This window comes from Artemia franciscana, chromosome 20 (assembly GCF_032884065.1).
Source record: "Artemia franciscana chromosome 20, ASM3288406v1, whole genome shotgun sequence".
NCBI classification, from domain to species: Eukaryota; Metazoa; Arthropoda; class Branchiopoda; order Anostraca; family Artemiidae; genus Artemia; species Artemia franciscana.
In genome coordinates, this window is record NC_088882.1 from 30,952,706 (window position 1) to 30,975,368 (window position 22,663).

A 22,663-nucleotide genomic window follows, 5' to 3' on the forward strand; every position below is an offset into this window, starting at 1 on the left:
ATGCTGTAGACAAAGTTCTAAGAGAAGAACAGTGCGGTTTTAAAAAAGTTAGAGGATGTGCCGACCAAATTTTCACTCTTAGGCTAATAATTGAGAAGTGCCTGAGTTGTCAAACACCTTTGGTCCTCAGTTTTATAGATTATAAGCAAACGTTCGATTCTGTTGATTGAAGAGGTTTAGCACAGGTTTTATCCTTGTATGGTATACCAGACAAATACATCAAAGTGATTAGTTCTATGTACTAAAATAACACTGCTGCGGTTAAGTTAGGAAAGAAGGGTAGCTGGTTTTGTATTAAATCAGGAGTTAATCAGGGTTGTTTTCTATCCCCCTTTATATGGGACATTTTGATGGACTTTGTCTTAAGGAGCACAGGAAAGGCAATTGCAGACCACAGATTCAAAGAGGGAAACAAACTCTCCTGGACTTATAATATGCTGATGATTTAAACATCCTAGATGAAAGTGAGCAAAATGAAAGAACTTTTAGAGGTTTGCGAGTTCAGGTTGCTAGAATAGGTTTGAAATTTAAAGTTAAGAAGACTAAGTCACTAAGGCTAGGAATAAGCGAAGATGCAAAGTGACGTTTGGTAACGAAAAAGTTGATCAGGTGGGCAGCTTTATTTACCTTGGTAGTATTATTAGTAAAGACGGTGGGAACAGTGAAGATGCTAAAGGAGAATAGTCAAGGCTCAAGGTTTTTTTTCACAATTGAAAAAAATTTGGATCAATAGGAAGATAAGTATGCAAACCAATATTAGAATATTGGAAGGTATAGTGATGCCAGTGGTCAAGTATGGCTATGAAGCGTTTGTGCTTCAAAAAGGAGATAAAGATTTGTTAGATATTTTCTAGAGAAAATGCCTACGAATTGTTCTGAGTACCTTGTTGACTGACCGTATTTACAACAATAGGCTATATGAAAAGTATTCCGAATATATGAAATTCCGAAAAGCGGATTGTTCTGGGTACCCGGCTGACCAGCCGTATTTCAAACAGTTGGTGTACAATAAATTTGGTTCAATTCCGCTTTCTAGGGCTATAATGAAAGAAAGGTTAAGATGGCTAAGGCACGTTATGCGGATCTTCATCCGCATAATTTCTTTTCGGCCAACTGTTTTGGGTAAACGGAAAGCAGGTCGTCCCCGTCTGGGGTGGAAGGATGTCATAAAGAAAGATTTAAAGGAAATGTGAGGGTGTAAAAAGGGAGGCTTTGAGTAGACTTTGGTTGGGGAGGAACGTCTGTAGCTATGTTGGTCTCAGGCAGCTTGGTGCTGCGGTGAGTTGTTACTAGTAGTAGTTGTGGTACCATGAGTTTTTCGAAATATGTTTAATGTAGACATTCACGGGTAAATATCCGAATTCCTTTTTCTCTGCTTGGATTCAATTAGCTGTGCAAATCAGCCTTTTCTGAGTTATGTAAGCTATGTTGGTAATAATTAAAGTTAGGTTTGGCTAGATTATGTTAATTTAGGTCAGGTTAATTAGGTTTAGGTCAGGTTAATGATAGATCAGACTGAGACACGTATATTTGATTAAAAAGCTCAGGGTTGCCACCCAGTGAAAAAATTCACTAGATTCTTGAAAAATAAATCATGAAATCAGCACAAAGAAGACAGACTTCTTGAGAAAAATCACTGAATCAGCAACAAAATCACTATCTCTATAATTAGTTGCTTCAATAGACAACTCGCTTTTTCATTTAAATTTTTCGGTTTAAGTAGCTTTCCAGGAGCACTGTTTTATCAATATCAGTAACTTATGTTTAACATAAAAATTTAGTCCAACAGCACACAGCAAAGAAACTTAATGTGATTTTATTCCAAAAATATAATTTTCTATTCAGTATTTTTTTTTAAGTATGCCAGCCTATACTAATTTAAGTCGGTCGAACTTTTTTTTATTACTTTTTTTTATATCCGCTCTATATCACTCACAGCGAGAACTTTTCATGATTTTTTATTATCGAGCGTAAAGAAAAATATCATTTAAAGTAATTTTTACTTGACGTAACGGTTTTTGTTATTATTCGCCCTTTTTCGTTTGTTTTTGGTCATCATGCACAGGGTTTTCTTTTCTTTTTTTTGCTTTTTTTTGTCATCTATCATGTTTTGAATAAATTAGCTGCTCCTGACAATCATTTGACAAACAATCTTTACCTGTGTTTTTTAATTATTATTTTAATTATTTTTTTTTAGCCTGTATTCATGTAAACCGCTCTACAACTATCATATAGAAGATGCTGCCGAATTTAAACTATAAAAAATCTGCTTTTTCTTTTTGTCCAATCAAACAGTTCGTGGTAACGACCTGTAGTAAGGAGCGACCCGGCTCAATAGTAACCAAAACTCTAAAAAATGGAATTTTGATACCAATAGCTATATCAAAAGAATCGCATTTTAATGCTGGTTTTAAATATATAAGTTTCATCAAGTTTAGTCTTACCCATCAAAAGTTACGAGCCTGAGAAAATTTGCGTTATTTTAGAAAATAGGGGGAAACACCCCCTAAAAGTCATAGAATCTTAACGAAAATCACACCATCAGATTCAGCGTATCAGAGAACCCTATTGTAGAAGTTTCGAGCTCCTATCTACAAAAATGTGGAATTTTGCATTTTTTGCCAGAAGGCAGATCACGGATGCGTGTTTATTTGTTTTTTGTTTTTTTGTTTTTTTGTTGTTTTTTTTTCCCAGGGGTGATCGTATCGACCCAGTTGTCCTAGAATGTTGCAAGAGGGCTCATTCTAACGGAAATGAAAAGTTCTAGTGCCCTTTTTAAGTGACCAAAAAAATTGGAGGGCACCTAGGCCCCCTCCCACGCTAATTATTTTCCCAAAGTCAACGGATCAAAATTCTGAGATAGCCATTTTATTCAGCGTAGTCGAAAAACCTTATAACTATGTCTTTGGGGACGACTTACTCCCCCACAGTCCCCGTGGGAGGGGCAACAAGTTACAAACTTTGACCTGTGCTTACATATAGTAATGGTTATTGGGAAGTATACAGGCGTTTTCAGGAGGATTTTTTTGGTTGGGGGGAGGGGTTGAGAAGAGGGGGATATGCTGGGGGAACTTTCCATCGAGAATTTGTCATGGGAAAAGAAAACTTCCATGAAGGGAGAGCAGGATTTACTAGCATTATTTAAAAAAATAAATAAAAAATAAATGTGAAAAAGCTTTTTCAGCTGGAAGTAAGGAACAGCAATAAAACTTAAAACAAACAGAAATTATTACCCATATAAGGGGCTCACCTCCTTATGATACCTAGCTCTTTACGCTAAAGTATTTTTAGTAATTTCAACTATTTATTCTACGGCTTTTGTGATTCAGGGGTCATTCTTAATGAATTGGGATACAATTTAAGCTTTAGTGTAAAGAGCGAGGTACTGACGATGGGGCGAATCCCCTCATATATGTAATAAAAACATGAGAATACAAAAGTTCTTTACGTAAGCTAATTTATAAGCTACGTAAATCTTTTACCAATAAAAAGATTCGTAAAAAATTAAAAGTTCTAGTTGCCTTTTTAATTAACCAAAAAATCGGAGGGCAACTAGGCTTCGCCCCCGCTCTTTTTTTCTCAAAATCATTCGATCAAAATTATGAGAAAGCCATTGAGCCAAAAAAAAATATGCAAATTTCGTTTTGATTATTCCTCTGCGGAGAGCCAAAATCAAAACATGCATTGATTCAAAAACGTTCAGAAATTAAATTAAAAAAAAACAAGTTTTTTCAACTGAAAGTAAGGAGTGACATCAAAACTTAAAACGCACAGAAATTACTTCGTATATGAAAGAGGCTGCTTCCTCATCAACGCCCCGCTCTTTACGCTAAAGTTTGACTCTTTCTCTCAATTCTTCTTTCTAAAACAGTAAAAAACTTTAGCGTAAAGAGCGGGGCGTTGATGAGGAAGCAGCCTCTTTCATATACGAAGTAATTTCTGTGCGTTTTAAGTTTTGATATCACTCCTTACTTTCAGTTGAAAAAACTTGTTTTTTTTTAATTTAATATCAAGAAGAACGCGATTAAAAAGTCTTTTACTTGATAAAAGGTTTTTCTTTTGCTTTACCTTTCTTCCTCTTTATTTTTTCTTTTTTATCGTCAAACGAAAGGCTTTCATTTTATCTTTTATTTTGAAAATAATCTTTAATTTTGCAAATCAGGTGGACAACTTCACTTACCTTGGTAGTATTATTAGTAAAGGCGGTGGGAGCAGTGAAGATGTTAACAGTAGAATAACCAAGGCTCATGGTGTTTTTCACAGTTAAAAAAAGTATGGAAGAACAGGAAGATAAGTGTGCAAACCAAGATTTGAATATTGGAAGCAGTTACGACAATTGTCAAGTATGGCTTTGAAGCGTGGGTGCTCTGAGAAGCAGATAAAGATTTGCTAGATATTTTCTAGAGAAAATGCCTACAAATTGTTCTGAGTACACGGTTGACTGACCGTATTTACAACCATAGGCTATATGAAAAGTATGGTTTAATCCCACTTTTTAAGGCTATAATGAGAGAAAGGCTGAGATGGCTAGGACACATTCTGCGGATGAAGTATGATAGATTGTCAAAGATTGTCCTTTTCAGTGAAACGTCTAGGGCTAAACGGAATGAAGATCGCTAACTGTTGACGTGGCAGGGTGTTATAAAGAAAGATTTGAAGGAAATAGGAACTTCCTGGGAGGGTGTAAAGAGGGAGGCTTTGAATAGACTGGGATGGAGCAGCAACGTGCGTAGTTACGTTGGCCTAAGGCGGCTTGGTGCTGCGGTGAGTTGTTGTTAGTTTTATTTTGCAAATCTTTTTCAATAGAATTATTGAAGCTTACATGAATGGAGTTTTTTTTTAATTTTAACAAGATTTTATTGCACAAAACTTGATTTTTTTCAATTATCAAAATTAACATTATCTGAGTAACTTTTTTTTCGACGAAATGAATTCTCTTTCTTTTGTTTGGTATTTTTTTCTTTTTTAACAAAAGGCTATTATTTTATCTTTCATTTAACAAACTGCGCTCTATTTATACCTCATTTGATCAATCTGATGTCTTTTCTTTTCTATTTTTACCTGCTACTGCTTTTTGCTTATTCATGAATGAGAACCCGGGTCAGCTGACGACATTAGAAATAATTGATGGTTGTGGTGATCGTGTTTGAACAGTATGGCAACCTGATTAAAGATGATCCCTGAGTTTCCCTGAGAAAAAACAATCAACGCAATATATCTTTAACTGTCCTCCCCTGCCCCCCCTTGGATTCATCTTGAGTTCATCCCTATCTAAAAACAGTGATTCCTGAAGATTCATCTTTTGGGTATTTCAAATAATGAAGTTCTTAGGGCAGTTTCACATTTTAGTCGTTGTGCCACATTGAACCGGGAAAACAAATCAGTAAATTTAATTGGTTAAATTTGAAAGAATTTCTGTTTGTAAAGATTCGAGTATTAAGAGAACAAATCACTGTAAGATTTACACTACATGTTGTAGCTTTCCGAATCGTGGCGGAGAAGAGAGTCTAAGGTGTGTTAAAGGTTGTGTCCGCAAAGACAAGGCTTTTCTAGAAGAATCAGTCTCGATCGAAATATTATCGATTACAGCCAAGGCTTCGGCACATCTAGATTCAGGCTTAAAGTCAAACTGATATGGAGGGGTGTAATATATTTCTTTGAGGTCTCTTAAAAAGACTTGCTTGAAGATCTTGCAGATGAATGCAGTGATGATGGTCGGACGAAGTAACTTGATTTTTTTTTTTTTTTTTTTTTTTTTTTTTTTTTTTTTTTTTTTTTTTTTTTTAACGAAGCGATATCACAAATACAGAGGGAGGTGGAAACTATCATGAATATCATCATAAATATTAATATCATGAACAAGATATGAACAGGATATGAACATGAACACCATGAGCATGAATATCATCTGCTGAAGAAGGGATGGATGTATCGTGAGTATTTCACCATCGTGTTCTCGACGGATTACTTTAAATTCGGTATTTTTTTTTCCAAGACCACACTGTTTTTCTATGATGAACAGCTAAACGTTCAAGTGGGGAAAAAGTCCATTTATTAGACAGTGAAAACAGATAAAAAAGTCTGGATATTTTGATCACATGTACAGCGATCTTCATCAGCAAAAATGTCCATCTGCTGATGATGATTATTCTGCTGATGACGATCGCTATACATGTGATCGAAACATCCAGACTTTTGTGTTTGTTTTCACTGTTTAATAAATGTACTTATCCTCATTTGAACGTTTATTTCTTCACCATCATATTTCAGATTCATCGCACTAGCTCCATGGACACTGAGTGAGGACTTCCATTTTAGCTTTTGAATACATATTCTTGGGGTGAAGACTATCAACATAGTCAATATCTGGATGAGAGGGCAAGAAATTGTCTAGGGTCACTTCATAGATTACTCTATGAAAGCACCAGGAGCGCGATAACTCGGAGTCGTAAGACACATACCACTCATCTTCAGAAACGTCAGAAGCAGGTGCAGTTGAAGAGGCTGCTGAACGAGACACAAACTGGAAAACCATATTCCAACTTTGTTTTGTTCAAGAAGAGTAATTACCAATAAGATGATGCTCAACAACAATCTTGGAGAACTTTGGTTTTGTGGGAATCCTTCTACAATTAATGAGCCCTAAAATTTTAGGCAGACTATTTCCAGAGAGCGAACCAATAGCTTTGCGTGACTGCATGAAGTCATAAGATTGGACTTTGTCGACCGTCTACGAATGATTCCTTTCAGAACTCGATGCAAAAGAACTGCTTATATTTCTTCAAAACGTTGACTTTGGAATATTTTGGCTCAGTAAACACCTAAAGAAGTCTAAATATCGGTCCAGGGCAACGTGTGATTTTTTGGAAGAGATGAAGTTGCAAGTGAATTTTATCAGAAGCAACGCTATAGCGTTGCCCATAGTAAATGCCAGAAGGCTCCAGTGTTTTAATATTTATTTATATGATCTCGAGGCACTTCATATTGGAAGGGGGAATCGTATAAATTTCGGAGGGGGGGAATTCAATTGGAAATCAGAAGTTCTAGTGCCCTTAGTAAGAGTCAAAAGTGATCATAGGACAACTAGTACCCCCTCCTCTAGGCCCTTTCTCGCCAAATACATCCGATAAAAATTTTGAGATTAAACATAGTCCATTTTGTTAAAAATAGTCCAAAGATCATAACAAAAACTCCGACAACCCCTCAGGGACCAATGGTCAGGCATTGTAATTTGTGCCCTGGGGTATATGTGGTTCTTATGGGAGTGGTGCTCATATAAATTTCAGAGGGGGCTCATTTGATTGGAAATTGAATGTTCTATTTCACCTTTTAAGAGTCAAAAGAGATAGGAGGGCAACTAGCATGCTAACCCTGCGCTCTTTTTCCTTAAACCCATCAGATAAAGATTTTGAGATAGTCATTTTGTTAAAAATAGTTCAGACATCAGATAACAAAACTCCGTGGTCGACACAACCCCCAGAGCCTGGGAGCAAGTTATGCTCCTGGGGCGTATAAGGTTTTTGTATTAACTTCAGAGGTGGTTCATTTGATTGGAAAATGAAATTTCTGGTTATCTTTTTGTGAGTCAAATATGATCGTAGGGCATCTACCCCCCTCCATATCCTCTTTTTTTCCAAGTGGATCTGATGAAAATTTTGAGACAGCCAGTTTGTTTGAAATAGACAAATGATCAGATGACAAATACTTCTGGGTTAACATAACCCCTCCCAGAGCCCTGGGGAAGGGTTGTAACTTATACACTGGGTGCCTATAAGGGTTTTATGGAAGAGGCGGTTATACAAACTTCCGTTGAGACTCAAATAATTAGAAATTGAAAGCTTTAATTTCTTTTTTAAGAGTAGTAAGTTATCCAACGGTAACTAGCCCCTCCCATCCTCATCCTCTTTTCCCGATTTGTGTATGTTTTACATTGCATTTTTGTTCAAAGTAGACAGAAGATCATATAACAAAAACACTAGGGATAATACAGACCCCCGGAACCCAAGCGCATGTGTTGTAAATTATGCACCGAAGGCATATAAGGTTTTTATGGAAGGCATGGTCGTATAAACTTCGGTGGAGCTCATTTAAATGCGAATTAGAATAGCTAGTATAAAAGTTAAAAGTGATCGGAGGAAACTAGCCCTCCTCCCTTCCGGCTCTTTTTTCCCAAATGTATCCGATCAAAATTTTTGAGATAGCTATTTTGTTCAAAATAGTTTAAACATCAAATAGCAAAAACTTTGGTTCGACACAACCCTCCAGAGTCTGGGGCATCATTTAATTAGGAATTGAAAGGTCTAGTTGAAAACCCCAAAATGAACATAAATTGAATAAAGAAACATAGAAAAAAAAAACACACAACACGGATTACTATGAATGAATAAATAAATCTTAAAACGAGCAAAACTTAAATTCAATGTGCAAATCAAGCTTAAAACAAACAAAACTAGACCTAGTGTTGCGGCAACCTTTGTCCGGCTTCGCCGAATAAAGTGTTGCGAGAGCAACACTTTGGTTTTATTTCTTTGCTATCGGTTAAACGCTGAAGTTGTCAGCCTATCGAAGCTTTTAAAACGTTATGTTCAAAGAAGAACGCGATCAGTAATTACATGATCAAAGGCTATTCCTCAGGGTTGAAAAAACAACAATAACAAAAGAATATCGAAAGAAGGGACTAAATTGACTTTGCAGCCAGTTGAACTTTATCCTTTTCAATCGTAGACATCGTGACGGATCAAAACTTGGAACAATATCTTATATAATCTAGTTGGTATTTTAAAGCTATCCGTAACTTTTCAGGATCAAAATACCATAGATGACACTCTATTAATTATTACGAAACTGCCTCGTTGTTTTATGTGATCGTTTGTACCCGTTGCGTAAACACTTAATTCTAGGTTACAGTGAGTATGGGTAGGCTACACCATCTAGCAAAGGTTACAAACACCTCTTCACTAAAGATGATTGTAGCCTAACAGACGATTATTACTTACAAGTCCCCTACATGTCTTACCACTTGAACCAACTCGGCCTTATCATCAAGTACACTGGAAACAAATAATAGGTACACCAAATAGCAAAATTTGCACCCCCCCCCCACTGCCGAACATGATTATGAGCTAACAGCTGACCTTTCCTTACAAGTCCCCTACATGTCTCACAATTGGTATCGGCTTATTTTTGGTTTCAGTGTGTACCCTACTACTGAAGTTGTCAACCCCATGAAACTTTCAAACTAGTATATCTCATGAAGGAATTTTTGTATCAAAAATGAATGACATATACTTTGATCAACTCATCAAGAGCTATCGATTGCCGTCGGAAAAAAATTCTATCTATCTTAGTTCAAAAGTTGATTTTTTTTGCCGTAGGCCAACTTTCTAACGTTACCACTTAGAAAGGAGCAAAGGATAAGCTCCAATTTCTTTAGCAATGACAGAACTTTTAAAGTTTAAGAGGTACATCTGATAACATTTCTCTACCTCAATCCCAAGTCCGTAAAAACAAATGATAAATCCAGCGAAAATCACGGCAGCACTTTCGGACCCGTGGGAAAATGCCGCTTTTTTGCTTCTGTAAATTTTTCTATTTATCATTCAAAGAAGGTATATTGGCTGTGGGGCTGGGTAACTGCCGCATATATTTAACACTTATAGATTTTAGTCCATCTTCAATTTGAAAGTGATGCCTGCCTGCTAGAACCGAGCTTTCCACTCGAAAGCAGAAACATGGTTTGATGAAACGAAAGCTTGGCTGCACAACTTCAGATACTCCTCTCTGACATATGCTACATAACTCCACTTCACTTCGCACACCATAGGCTCTGGCTCGTGGACAAGCAAAAACCATCCTTTTTGGCCCCAGGCAAGAGTTCTGCGGAGCTTTCCAAAATGTAATGCCATATTCATCAATCCTGTCTGAGGTCCACACTTTCCGTAAAAACCGCACAGGTTAGACCCTTACCAGTTTCCAGGAATAAGCCGACATCGGTGGCATAGGAAAAAAATAATAAATAAACAAAAAAACGGGACAAAGCCAAAGTGTTGCTCTCGCAAGAGAAATTGCTACAAACAAGAGTACGGGGCACTTACATTTACAACACTTTTCCAGGGGCAAGTATTTTAAGTTATTCGAAATTGGAAGCTTTAGTTACCTTTTTAAGAGTCATCAAAAGTGATCGGAGGGAATTTACCCCCCCCCCCCCCACACACACACACACGTTCTTTTTTCCCAAAAGAATCTGATCAAAATTTTGACATAGCCGTTTTGTTGGAAATAATTCAACGATCAGATGACATAAACTTCGGGGTCAGTATAACCCCCCTGAGCCCAGAGGAATTGTTGTAACTGATGCCCTGGAGGCATATAAAGTTTTTAGGAAAGAGGTGGTCGTATAAACTTTAGAGGGGACTCAAATGTCAAGAAACAGAAAATCCTAATTCCCTTTTTAAATGTCAAAAGTGATCCGATAACAAATAGCTCCCCCCCCCACCAACCCTGTTTTCCCCAAATGTGTCTCATTAAATTTTTGACATATTTGTTTTGTCCAAAATGGACCAAATATCACAACTCTGGGGTTTCAACAGCCCCCCAGAACCCGGGGAGGGGGGCAAGTATTTAAAATTATGCCCCTGGGGTATATAAGGTTTTTAAGGAAGAGTAAACTTCGTAAGTGGCTCATTCTATTAGAAATTGAAAGTTCTAGTTACCTTTTTAAAAGTCAAAGGGACCAGAGGGCAAATAGTCCCCCTGCCGTCTTTGCCTTAAATTGATCCTATCAGTTTTTTTTTCGATAGGAGCAGAAGATCAAATAAAAAAATCTCTAGGGTCAACACAACCCCCCTCCCCCAAAGTCTGAGGGAAAGTTTTGTGTGTTATGCCCTGGGAAGTATAATGTTTTTATATGAGGGTCTTTAAAATAGTTCAAAGATCAGATAAGCCTGATCCCCACCCCCACTGAAAAACTTACTAACGATATTTTATTCCAAAACTTCAGGGAGCTGACCCCTGGCCCTCCCTGCATAGCCCAATACCCCCACCCAAAAAAAATTATCAACAATATTTTATTACTGAATGTATGAGAAATTGCAGTGAAACCAAGCGAGGATTTATCAATAGGCCCCAAGGCCCCGCGGCTTTCACTATCCCCGAAGTTTTGGGGCTACCCCGAAAAATTTTGCAAACAAGCGTTTTGCCGGAGTGGCAAAACGCTTGGGCCCAGAAGCGTCAAAACTTTAAATCTGGCCCTGAGTAAAGCAAAATCTTGACCAAGTGAGCTTTCAGCAATAAATATCATTATATATCAAATACTCGGTGTAATTTTGTTAGTTTTTGTCAGGAGTGTTAATTTATTTTGAAATAATTTTTTTTTTGTGAAATAGGTAATTTTGAATACTTAGAACTTAGGCAATAAAAACGAACAGAAATTAACAAAACAAAAACTTTCCGAAAAATAAGGTTTTCAAAGAAAAGTAAAGGCTACTTTAAACTTATGATCAGAAGAAACCTACAATAACTCAAACTCAAAACTACCAGAAATTACTATTGAAAAAAAATTAAACTCAAAACGAACAGAAATTAAATAAACAATCATAGCAAAAAAAAAAACAAGTACTAATATAAACGAATAAATAATTTTAAAACGAGTTAAATTTAAATTGAATATTAAAATTAAACTTAAAAAGAACAAAATACTTTACTATTGAAATAAAAATGAAACCCAAAACGAACATGAATTAAATAAACAATCATAGCAAACAAACATTCAATAGGTACTAATATAAATGAATAAGTAAATCTTAAGACGAGTGGAACTTCAGTCGAATATGCAAATCAAGCCTGAAACGAACACAAATCCTTAGAAACAAGATTCTAGGGTTAGCCTCCTTCTCTCACTGTAAATATCTAAAAGCTACTGCGTCATTGGCGCCTTACTGAAAATGAATTGTATTACAAATATTCTCTTTTATATTTATAACAACATTGAAAACAAACATAAAAATTACAGTATAAATGCATCAGGAACTGATGAGCTTTCAGCTATTAATATCATTATATATCAAATATTCAGTTTAATTTTATTAGTTCTATTGAAGAATGTTCATGACAAATGTAGCTCCACTACAAACAAGATTTGGGCCGCTCCCCCCTCTCCAAACTGTTAAAGTCTAAAGCCTTCTACGTCATTGAAACTTCAATGAAAACGAATTATGTTACGAATAATTTTTTTTCCAGTTGTTACAGCATTGAAAATGAAAATAGAAATTACAGTTAAATAAAATCTTGAACTGATAATCTTTCAACAATTAACATCATTCTATATCACATATTCAGTTTGATTATATTTGTACTGTCCAAGACTATTCAAGACACATATAGTTTTCAGCAAAGCGCCAATGACTTAGTAGGTTTTAGAATTTCATAGTGAGAGAAGGAGGAAAACTGCAAACTCTTGTTTGTGTGGACTTTTGTTCGTTTCAGGCTTGATTTGCATATTCAATTCAAGCTGCACTCATTTTAAGATTTATTTATTCGATAATATTAGTACCTGTTTTGTTTGCATTGATTGTTTATTTAATTTCTGTTCGTTTTGGGTTTCATTTATTCCTCAGTAGTAATTTCTGATCGTTTTGAGTTTGATTTATTATAAGTTTCTATTTCTTTGGATTTCTTCGGAATTCTTCAAAAAATATTTTTCATCGGAAGTTTTTTTTTAATGAATTTAGAATAATGTCAACTGACTCCATTAACAGGACTTGGTTGGTTTTTTGTACCAGTCGTGACGATATTGAACTGTTTAGGGACCAGATGGAATGTTTCAGAAGCTAGAAAAAGGCACAAAAATTTAGCATGGTATCGGGAGGTGATTAGATAACTGATAATCAGCAACTTTGCCTGGTCACCAGATTTTAGACTCGATGGTACAGCACTATTATCAAAGTTAGATATTCTTCAGGATGTGTGGATTAACGTAAAAGTACAAGTTTTGTCTAATATGGACAAAACTTTAGCAAACATACCCTAGATCTGTGTTTGACATTGTAAAGGTTGAAAATTGGGCTCCAAAAGATTGCAATCAAAATCACCGGTCGTCATGCTGGGTAACGTGCACGCTGCTGACTTTTAACTATGAAGGATCTTAGTTTATCACATAATAATGCCAGTGAATATACTTAATTAACATTATTACCATCAGTGGGTAGATGAACATTTATAAACAGAATCAGCTGAATCAACTCTTAGAGTTATATGATGACCATCTGTTTCGAATAGACTGGAACGCAATATTTCACAAATGTTAAAATGTCCACCAGAGAGTCTACTTCTGCTATTCCACTGCCTAACAGGCACAGAGTAAGGTGTCTTGTCATCGAATGACACAGTGTCCATGCCGTGTTTGCTTTGCTTGAAAATGTTCTTGGAGGCAAACGAATGATAATTGTCATGGATGCATCTATATTTCATCAGTATAAGCAAATTTTTGAACTCATGTATTGAGAGATTTGTGATTTTTGTGGACTTTGCACTATAGCATATATGACTTGTAGTTTTGCAATCAACACAGAAAGCACTCCCCAGACACGCTAAGGTTTTTTTTTAGGTTGAGATAAATTTGTTTGATAAATATATACTTGACATAAATCGGAAGTTGATTTTTGATCAGTAGCATAACATTTGGGGCATAGTGTATTATGCTGACGATTGGTAACCAGGTGACCAATCATGTGGCAGGTTAAACGGTGGCCTAGTAGAAATACAAAACCTTCATATTGAAGGTGTTTATAGTCAATTTTCAATGAATTTCTAAAGAATTATTTCTTTGTCCGTACGTCTCAAGTAATATGTTTTTAATGTGCGTGAAGTTTTACGCTCATATGAGCCCTTTAAGCTTTTTGGAGGGTTATTTGGTACGACGGAATTGAAGGATCTCGGTTGTGCAATTTGAGCAGGCTGTTACTTGTCTTGGTGATTAATTGGAGAGCGACTTTTGTCTTCGCTAAAACGGTTTATTTTTCTGAAAACTTCACTGACTTTAGATACTACTTGGGCACAAACTCTTCGCCTACGGCAGGTACATCACATGTTACTGACTATTGCAATTTTCAGGATTTGACTTTTGAGATTTTGAAGGACTCTGTAGCGATTATCTTGATTCAAGTCACTCTGCACTCTGCTTAAACAATGTTGATGTTAGTTTATGAACCAGACATGCAACTTACAAATAAATGGCTAATAACCTGCCAAGAATGGTAACAATAATGTGTATAATTGAATTTTTTTTAATCAGTTTTAGTTTTAATAGTGAAAAAATAGCAATTCTGGCCATTGGGCCACCAGGGAAAAGGGAGGGGGTCACATTTAGAAATGTTACTCCCTTCAGTTATTTTTGCTTCCTTTTTTTCTGTGGAATCTTTGGGCCGATTTTAAATTAATAATGACGTAAAGGTACATATGTGTTTGATTCTTTTAGGAATTGAAGGATTGTAGCGAGCATGGCCTCATTGCTTGGTATACAAGTGAACTCCCCGAAGAGCAGCAAATTCTAGTATATGCGGCCTATTTAGAGTCCTTGACTACGATTCCTCTAGAGGAGAAAAATGGACTTTTGGAACTTGGTAAACGATGTGGACTAGATGTGAAGAAAATTGCCGTTTTGGTAGCACATAGTACAAGGTAATATTTTGCATCATAAATATTTACAGTGCAAGCAAAATTTAATGAGCATTGGAAATGATCTCAAAAAGGGGCTCGGGTGAGGGAAGGGTATGACTCTTTTGGAAAGCATACTACGAATCATTGTATTGCCAGAGGCGATGAATATTGACATAGTGCAAGGCATACCTGATGTAATAATGCTTTTGAGTTTCTGAAGCTTTAAAAGGAGGAAGGATGAGTAGAATAATAAATTCTTTCAGGAACGAACCGTTAAAAAACGTATCAGTACAGGCGCAAAAAATTGCCGTTCTGGTAGATTGTAAAACGTAATTTTCTTTTTATTATGAAAACATGTTATGCTCTCAATTTTTTGAGTCTGTAAAGTTTTCCAGGCTAGGGGAGTAATTTTTTTTTTATATCTCTTTTTACGTAAAATGCTGCTGAAAACTAAGCATTGTATTGCTAAGGATGAAGAAAAATGCTACTCTAGCATAAAGTAGAAGTTTTTATCATTGGCAAGGCCGTATCCAGGCGGCTGGCTTGGGGACTCGAATTCCCACCCCTGCATTGTTTGTCTGATTCGTAAAAACATAACAAAATACATAAAAAAATTTATGCATTTATAGACATTTTTTCTTTGTAGACCCCCCCTCCCCCCTCCGAAAAAAATTATTTGATACTGCCCTGATCATTGGGACCGATTATGGAGTGATTTTGTAATTCAAGATTCTTGAAATTTTTAAAGCACCAAGGGCAGTGAAAGCGGAATCAGATTGTCTGGATGGTTGTTTTGGTTGTTATATGGTTGTTTGTTTGGAATATACAGTGAACATTAAATTCGATTGCTTGGATTGTTTCTTTTTAATTTTTTTTCGGTTTGGTTGGTTGTTTGGAATTAAGAGTGGAAATGAAATCTGATTGCTTGTAATGGTTGTTTTGGATTCTTATTTTGTTTAGTTGGTTGTTAGGAATGAACAGTGAAAATGAAATATGATTGTTTCGAATGTTAGTTTTGAATTGTTGTTTGGTTGTTGCGTCGGGCTGTTTATTTGGAACTGACAGTGAAAATGATATTAAAAAAAATAGCCGTTCTGGGTCAATCATAGGTCTATTTGTATCCGAAAACTACAGTTTTCAAAGCTTTTCTTAAGATTGCTTCAGAATTACGAAGTTTTAAGAGCAGTTCAAAACTTTTTCAGTATTGCCACGTTTGACCACGAAGATGAAAGAGTAAATCTAATCAATAAAGGTAGATAGTTCGTAATTCAAATATTAGCGACTTGATGATTCTCCGAAACAACTATCACCTTCCAAAAAAAGTTACAGCTTTTTGAGCTGTTTGGCACAACACCTTTATAGGTTATATTTGGCTAGTTTCACCAATATTTGTTTATTATTATTAATTCGTATACATCTTTTACTGAAACTACATTGCTGAATAGGGAAGTCTTAAATAAGAAATATCTTAAATTTACTCTTCCCCTGTAGATTTTAAATTGCAACCATGTTTTGAATTCACTCTTGTGCCCATGGAGCCGTAAAACATTTCACACTAGCCTAACTGGTTCTTTAACTTTGTTTGGAGGTCTTATTTCTATTTAAGTTCTGAAAAAATAAACTTATATTCGTTTTTAATTGACATGTTTACATTATTGGGTAATTTTGGGTGTATTTACTAAGTTTTTTTGTTAGATTCCCTACTTAAGAATTAAAATTTGGAATGTAATTTGACTTTTGGACAAAATTAGAATATTCAATTTAAGTTTCCGATCAACCCTCGTTTTATTCAAGAAATTGTAATAATATTTTTAATATATAATTTGGGATGGTGGGATTAGTGTTCATATGAATCATAAATTCCTGTCGGATTTGGTTTTCTATAAGGCTGAAGCCGTTCCTGTTTCAGTTTGTTGACACCCTTGAATAAACATGTATCGTCATACACTATTTTATTAAGAGAACCTTTTTATGTTGCATTTTGTTGCAACTGTACATACACTGTACCTACACTATTTTATTAAGGAAACCTTTTTATGTTGCATTTTGTTGCAACTGTTTGTTTGTTTAAATGCGTCAAGATATTTTATTAAAAAGAACTTTATTTTGTTATCTTAAAAAAAAATAGTAAAAGCAGGACGTTCTGAATAAACACAACCCTATTTGATTCCTTAATATCTTGTTCTATTTGAAGTTCCCTTGGTCCTGAAGCTTTATTGGGGTCTAGACCGGGTCTGAAATTTTACTGCATATCTGGGTAAAAATTAAATTTTTTCTGATAAAAATCGGTGTAAAACATATTGGTTCCAGAATGTAATATTCTCTTTGTTCGTTCCTCTTATTCTGAAAATGTCATTCCAATCGGAGAAAAATCACGCTTCACCCATTCGCGATTTTTGTGAGTTGATAAAACCAATTTTCTTTCAAAATCATTTAATCATCTTTTTTTCTTTCTTTATCTTCTTTTTTCTAGTCCAGCATACATATATAGTAACTTGTAAGCTGATCTTAGGTAAAACAAACTTGGACTGAGTGTGGTTTATATCATCAATCAGACCATGTCTTTATCCTAGCTCTAGTGTCCGTTGTAGCCCCCCCTCCTTTCTCGTCTATATGTCCTGTAACGTTAAACCAATTTGAGTAATGAAAACTCGTGAACCAAGTTTCTGGTTTCATAAACAATTTTCAGAATATATTGCCTTTTTTCGGCTATAGCTTGGTCTGTTTAAATTTTTTGAATTTTAAAGCCATCAGGGACCAAAATATTCAGTGTCCGTTTTTGTTATCGCAAGTTGGTTTAGCCGTTGTTAGGTTCAAATCTGTTATAATGGTTGTGGCATGCTCTCCAGCCTAGTAAGGAAAGAATTACATCCCATAATAACCTAACTTTTTTAATACGTATCCTAAGAAAAACTGTCCAATGAGGAAGAGTCTTTATTTAGAGTTAATTCGGGAATGATATCCATTATTCTGATTCATCCTAATGGTAAAAGTGTACTACAAAAACAAATTTAAGCGAACTTTTAAAAATAGGCCAAAACCTCACTACAACGGTGTGAAATCGGCATAAAAACTGCCCCACTGTTATCTCCATAACCGAAAACTTCGTATACAAAAATAATAGTCCCTTATCTTGAGCAACAAAGAAAATCACTTTTTCGCGTGTGTGCATAAAGATCCAACTGATTTTTCAAACTGATTTGAAACGAAATATAAGAACCCGTTTCTTTGTCTCTCAAGTATTGCAGTCTTCTGGCCTGGAATGATCAAAAATATTCAAAATTTGAGGAACTGGGTTGAACTAAGACATTACAGTCCTGTGGTGGCGCAGTGGGTTGGACCTTAGCTTGGTAATACGGGACCCAGAGATCGAATCATGCTGCAGCAATGCACTGCAGGGCCGACGCAGGGACCTTAGTAGTCAAGAAGCGTCGTTAATCTGATACATACTAAGACATTACGTTTCCTAGCTGGCCGGAAAGAAAAAACTTAGGGCTCGTTGTCGGAAGAAGTTGTGTTCCTGTTTTTCCTGTGCCTTTGGGTTCACTTGATCCAACAGCTCATGGATATAAACTCCAATTATTCAAGAACAATGGAAGAATCAATATTTAGAAGATGAAAATTTTTCACCGCTTTATCCCCTACAGTGCTGTAAAAGTTCAGAAATGATTCCCGACGCAGTTCTTAGGATATTGCAGATACGTTGTTTTGATAATTTAGTAGACATAGTGTCAGGAGGTTTACCTCAGTGCTTAACTGTAAATAGACTATAAGTCCTATAGAGGCTTATAATAGAACGTTTAGGGAGATCGGAGAAAAAATTTGGCCCCATCCTCTTTCCCCTCTCCCAAGTCAAAATTTGAAGTCCACTTAGACTCATATTACTCTATGAAATTTTCCACTTGATAACCTCGTAATCACATAATACCTTTTGATTTACTTCGCTACTCACACTTGATAAATTTTAATTCTCATTGGGGCTTTTTGGGTTGTTGTGTAAAGATGTTAGGTAATTGAGACGGAATATTCCCTCCTCTAGCACGGTTTTAGAGTGCTCCCACTATGTGCATACTACTTGAAAGTTTTAGTTTAAAGTTTCCCAGGCCAATTGGCCTCTGCCCTTATTCTGCCAAGTCAAAGTTTGGAATGCACTTAAACCCTAAAAACCTTCTGGAAGTATCAATTCAATCTCTTATTCCGTTCTTTTGGTAGTTTGGATTTCTGTTAATATAGCACCTTTTTATTTACATACCTACTTCGTCTTGAATAGATTTCAGGCAGATGGGGGCTGGAAGTGTCAAAATATTTTTAAACAAAATATTTTTATGCCTTCTCTATCCTCTTGCCATTCAAAGTTCACTCAAAGCCCATGTGTCTCATCCCGTCCCCCTTTTATAGATTTCCCTAAATCTCTCAATATGATACCCCGAGTCACCCACGAGATATTAGTGACAGATAACCTTATTACACATAATTTTGTTTTGATTTACCTTGCAGCATCGCTCACCATAGATTTTACATCTTGTAAGAATCTTGCTTTTTAAATCTTGCGTCGCAAAGTGGGTCTGAAACAATTTTTTTCTCCACATGATGCAAAATTTGAAGTTCTTGTCCCACACTTCTCCCTTCTTTTCTCTATAATAACCCAAATGTTTCAAATTCATCCCACCTCCCAATTTATTTTTGACATGCTGCAATTAATTTTAAACTGGTTTCTTGATTTTCTCACGGGTGTGTTTTGTTTCCAGTGTATGCTCTTAGAATATTCTCGGAATCTTGGACTAGCAAACGGTTTTTAAGAGCTTCTAATTTATTGGACAACCGAGACCGGAGTTCGCTGTCTTTTCTGCTAAAATGTATCTACTAACAGTGGTTACTTTTCAGAATCCAGGATAATAGCTGCCCTCTGATCATTTTTGGCTTAAAAAGTGAACTAGAACTTTCAATTCCCAATCAAATGAGCCCTCTCTGAAGTTTATGCTAGCAGCCCTTCCATAAGAACCATAAATGCCCCCAGGGAATAACTTAGAACGCCTGTTCCGGGCTCTGGAGGACTGTCGACACCGGAGTTTTTGTTATCTTTCATGCTCCCAGGGCATAAATTACAACGCCTGTTCCGGGCTCTAGGGAGGGGGAGGGGCTGTGTCGACACCTGAATTTTTGTTATCTTTCATAAGAACCATATATGCCCCCAGGGCATAACTTACAACGCCTGTTCCGGGACATGTATCTTAAAATTTCGACTCGCTTGGATTCCGGGAAAGTTGGGTAGAAGAAATGGGCACTGCGTAGCCGCTGGTGGCTCTCCATTCATTTTTGGCCATTTAATAAATCAATAGAACTTTTGATTTCCAATCTGATATTTCTACGGCCACACCTTCCAAACATGGTTTCAGGGGGGGAAAAATTATCGACCCGTTTCTGGGTCTTTACTGGACCCTGTTTTAGGGAATTTTTTTTCTATTTTCCCAATTCCATTACGGTCCCCTTAGCTTAACGATCTAGGGATTTTTTTCTAGCAAAATATTTTTTTTAAAGTAAAAACAATTTTTTTGGGAGGGTGGGTCCATTTTTTGGGATAGGGGAGGGGTTGCATCACAACAACTTTTGTTTTGCTCTTGAACCACGAGAGATCACAATTCATTCTAAGTGAAATAAAATGCAATTTTTTATTTATATATTTTCTTTTTATTTCAGGAAGCGGCAAGAGGAGGACCTTCCTTGTATATTAACTGATGTGGAAGAGATTCCACCACTTCCGGTTTTCAAAATATTTGGTCATCAATGGCTACTTTGGGATGGTGTTCCTCTTTGCGGAGACGCGATTTTCCACAACAATGCGCTTTGTCGTGAATTCTTGCTGGTTGGTGACCTTGAAAATGTGGCTGGCACATTGGATATGGTTAGTAACCCTGTTCAAGGTCTAGATAGTTCCTCTAGTGTAATTTTTAATATTTTGCAGTTCCAATAGACTCTTTTTTTGTATCAAAGAACTAAGTCATTGACGGAGCGGTAAGACTCAACTGCTGAATACGTATCAAGAAATTGATAGAAAGAACAGGACGTTTTTTATCATAATATATCATATATATAATATCATTTATCATAATATAATAAAAAAATTAGCAAACAAAACTAGGAAGTTTTTAAAAAATTTAATATTTTTTTCAACTCTTTTTAATCTCTTATATAATCTTAATTCTATAATACATCAAGTAAATTGGAACTTTAAAGATTGAATAGTTAAGGAACAATAATGAGAATAGAAAAACTATTTCCTTTTCTACCATTTCGTCATACCTAACTCTTCTTCATAGCTATAGTATCTAGGACATATATGGACGATGTTAAGCAAAAGCTTTTAATAAATGGTTCAATAATCCAACTGTACAAAGTATGTTAGTCATGAATAGTTCTAATACATTATTGATCTGTCATATGTTATCATACAGTATCACAATTAGCTCATTCGGTGGTACACATTATCTTCGTCTTCCCTGTTAGTTCCATATTAACCAGGTAACTTCAGATTGTCTTAGTTTTTTGTTATACCTTGGAGTCTCTTTATAGCCTCCTTACAGTGTCTTTTAGTCAAACACTTTGTGGTAACGAACTGTAGTAAGGAGCGACCCGGCTCAATAGTAACCAAAAGTCTAAAAAATGGAATTTTGGTACCAATAGCTACATCAAAAGAATCGCATTTTAATGCTGATTTTAAATATACAAGTTTCATCAAGCTTAGTCTTACCCATCAAAAGTTACGAGTCTAAGAAAATTCGTGTTATTTTAGAAAATAGGGGGAAACACCCCCTAAACTCATAGAATCTTAACGAAAATCACACCATCAGATTCAGCGTTTCAGAGAATCCTGTTGTAGAAGTTTCAAGCTCCTATCTACAAAAATGTGGAATTTTATATTTTTTGCCAGAAGGCAGATCACGGATGCGTGTTTATTTGTTGGTTTGTTTTTTTTTGTTTTTTATGCTTTTTTCCCAGGGATGATCGTATCGACCCAGTTGTCCTAGAATGTTGCGAGAGGGCTCATTCTAACGGAAATGAAAAGTTCTAATGCCCTTTTTAAGTGACCAAAAAAATTGGAGGGCACCTAGGCCGCCTCCCACGCTAATTATTTTCCCAAAGTCAACAGATCAAAATTCTGAGGTAGCCATTTTATTCAACGTAGTCGAAAAACCTCATAAATATGTCTTTGGGAACGACTTACTCCCCCAAAGTCCCCGTGGGAGGGGTTACAAGTTCAAAACTTTGACCAGTGCTTACATATAGTAATGGCTATTGGGAAGTGTACAGGTGTTTTCAGGAGGATTTTTTGGTTGAAGGCAGGGGTTGAGAAGAGGGGGATATGCTGGGGGAGCTTTCCATCGAGGAATTTCCCATGGGGGAAGAAAATTTCCATGAAGGGAGCGCAGGATTTACTAGCATTACTTAAAAAAAACAATGAAAAAGCTTTTTTCAGTTGGAAGTAAGCAGCAGCATTAAAACTTAAAACGAACAGAAATTATTACCCATATGAGGGGCTCACCTCCTCCTAATACCTCGCTCTTTACGCTAAAGTATTTTTAGTAATTTCAACTATTTATTCTGCGGCTTTTGTGATTCAGGGGTCATTCCTAATGAATTGGGACAAAATTTAAGCTTTAGTGTAAAGAGCGAGGTACTGACGAGGGGGCGAACCCCCTCATATATGTAATAAAAACATAAGAATACAAAAAATCTTTACGTAAGTTAATTTATAAGTTACGTATATCTGTTACTTATGTTTTAGAATGTTTAAAATGTAGAGTTAAGAGAAAGAGTCAAACTTTAGCGTAAAGAACGGGGCGTTGAGAAGGAAAAGCCCCTTTCATATACGGAGTAATTTCTGTTCGTTTCAAGTTTTAATGTCACTCCTTACTTTCATTTAAAAAAACTTGTTTTTTTTATTTAATCTCTTTTATAGTCTCTTTATAGTTCCTTGTAGTCTCTTTATAGTCTCTTTTATACTCAATAA

The 22,663-nt window shown here is 35.9% G+C and overlaps 1 protein-coding gene across 1 annotated transcript in view; it reads left to right on the forward strand.

Annotated features, from left to right (window-relative positions):
* The window catches only part of LOC136040110 (nuclear pore complex protein Nup107-like), a 104,308-nt gene that overhangs the window by 68,002 nt on the left and 13,643 nt on the right, over positions 1-22,663 (forward strand). The window contains exons 8-9 of the mRNA XM_065724205.1: positions 14,474-14,676; positions 20,353-20,557. Coding sequence (XP_065580277.1) covers positions 14,474-14,676; positions 20,353-20,557 — 408 coding nt within the window. The remainder of the gene's footprint in view (positions 1-14,473; positions 14,677-20,352; positions 20,558-22,663) is intronic.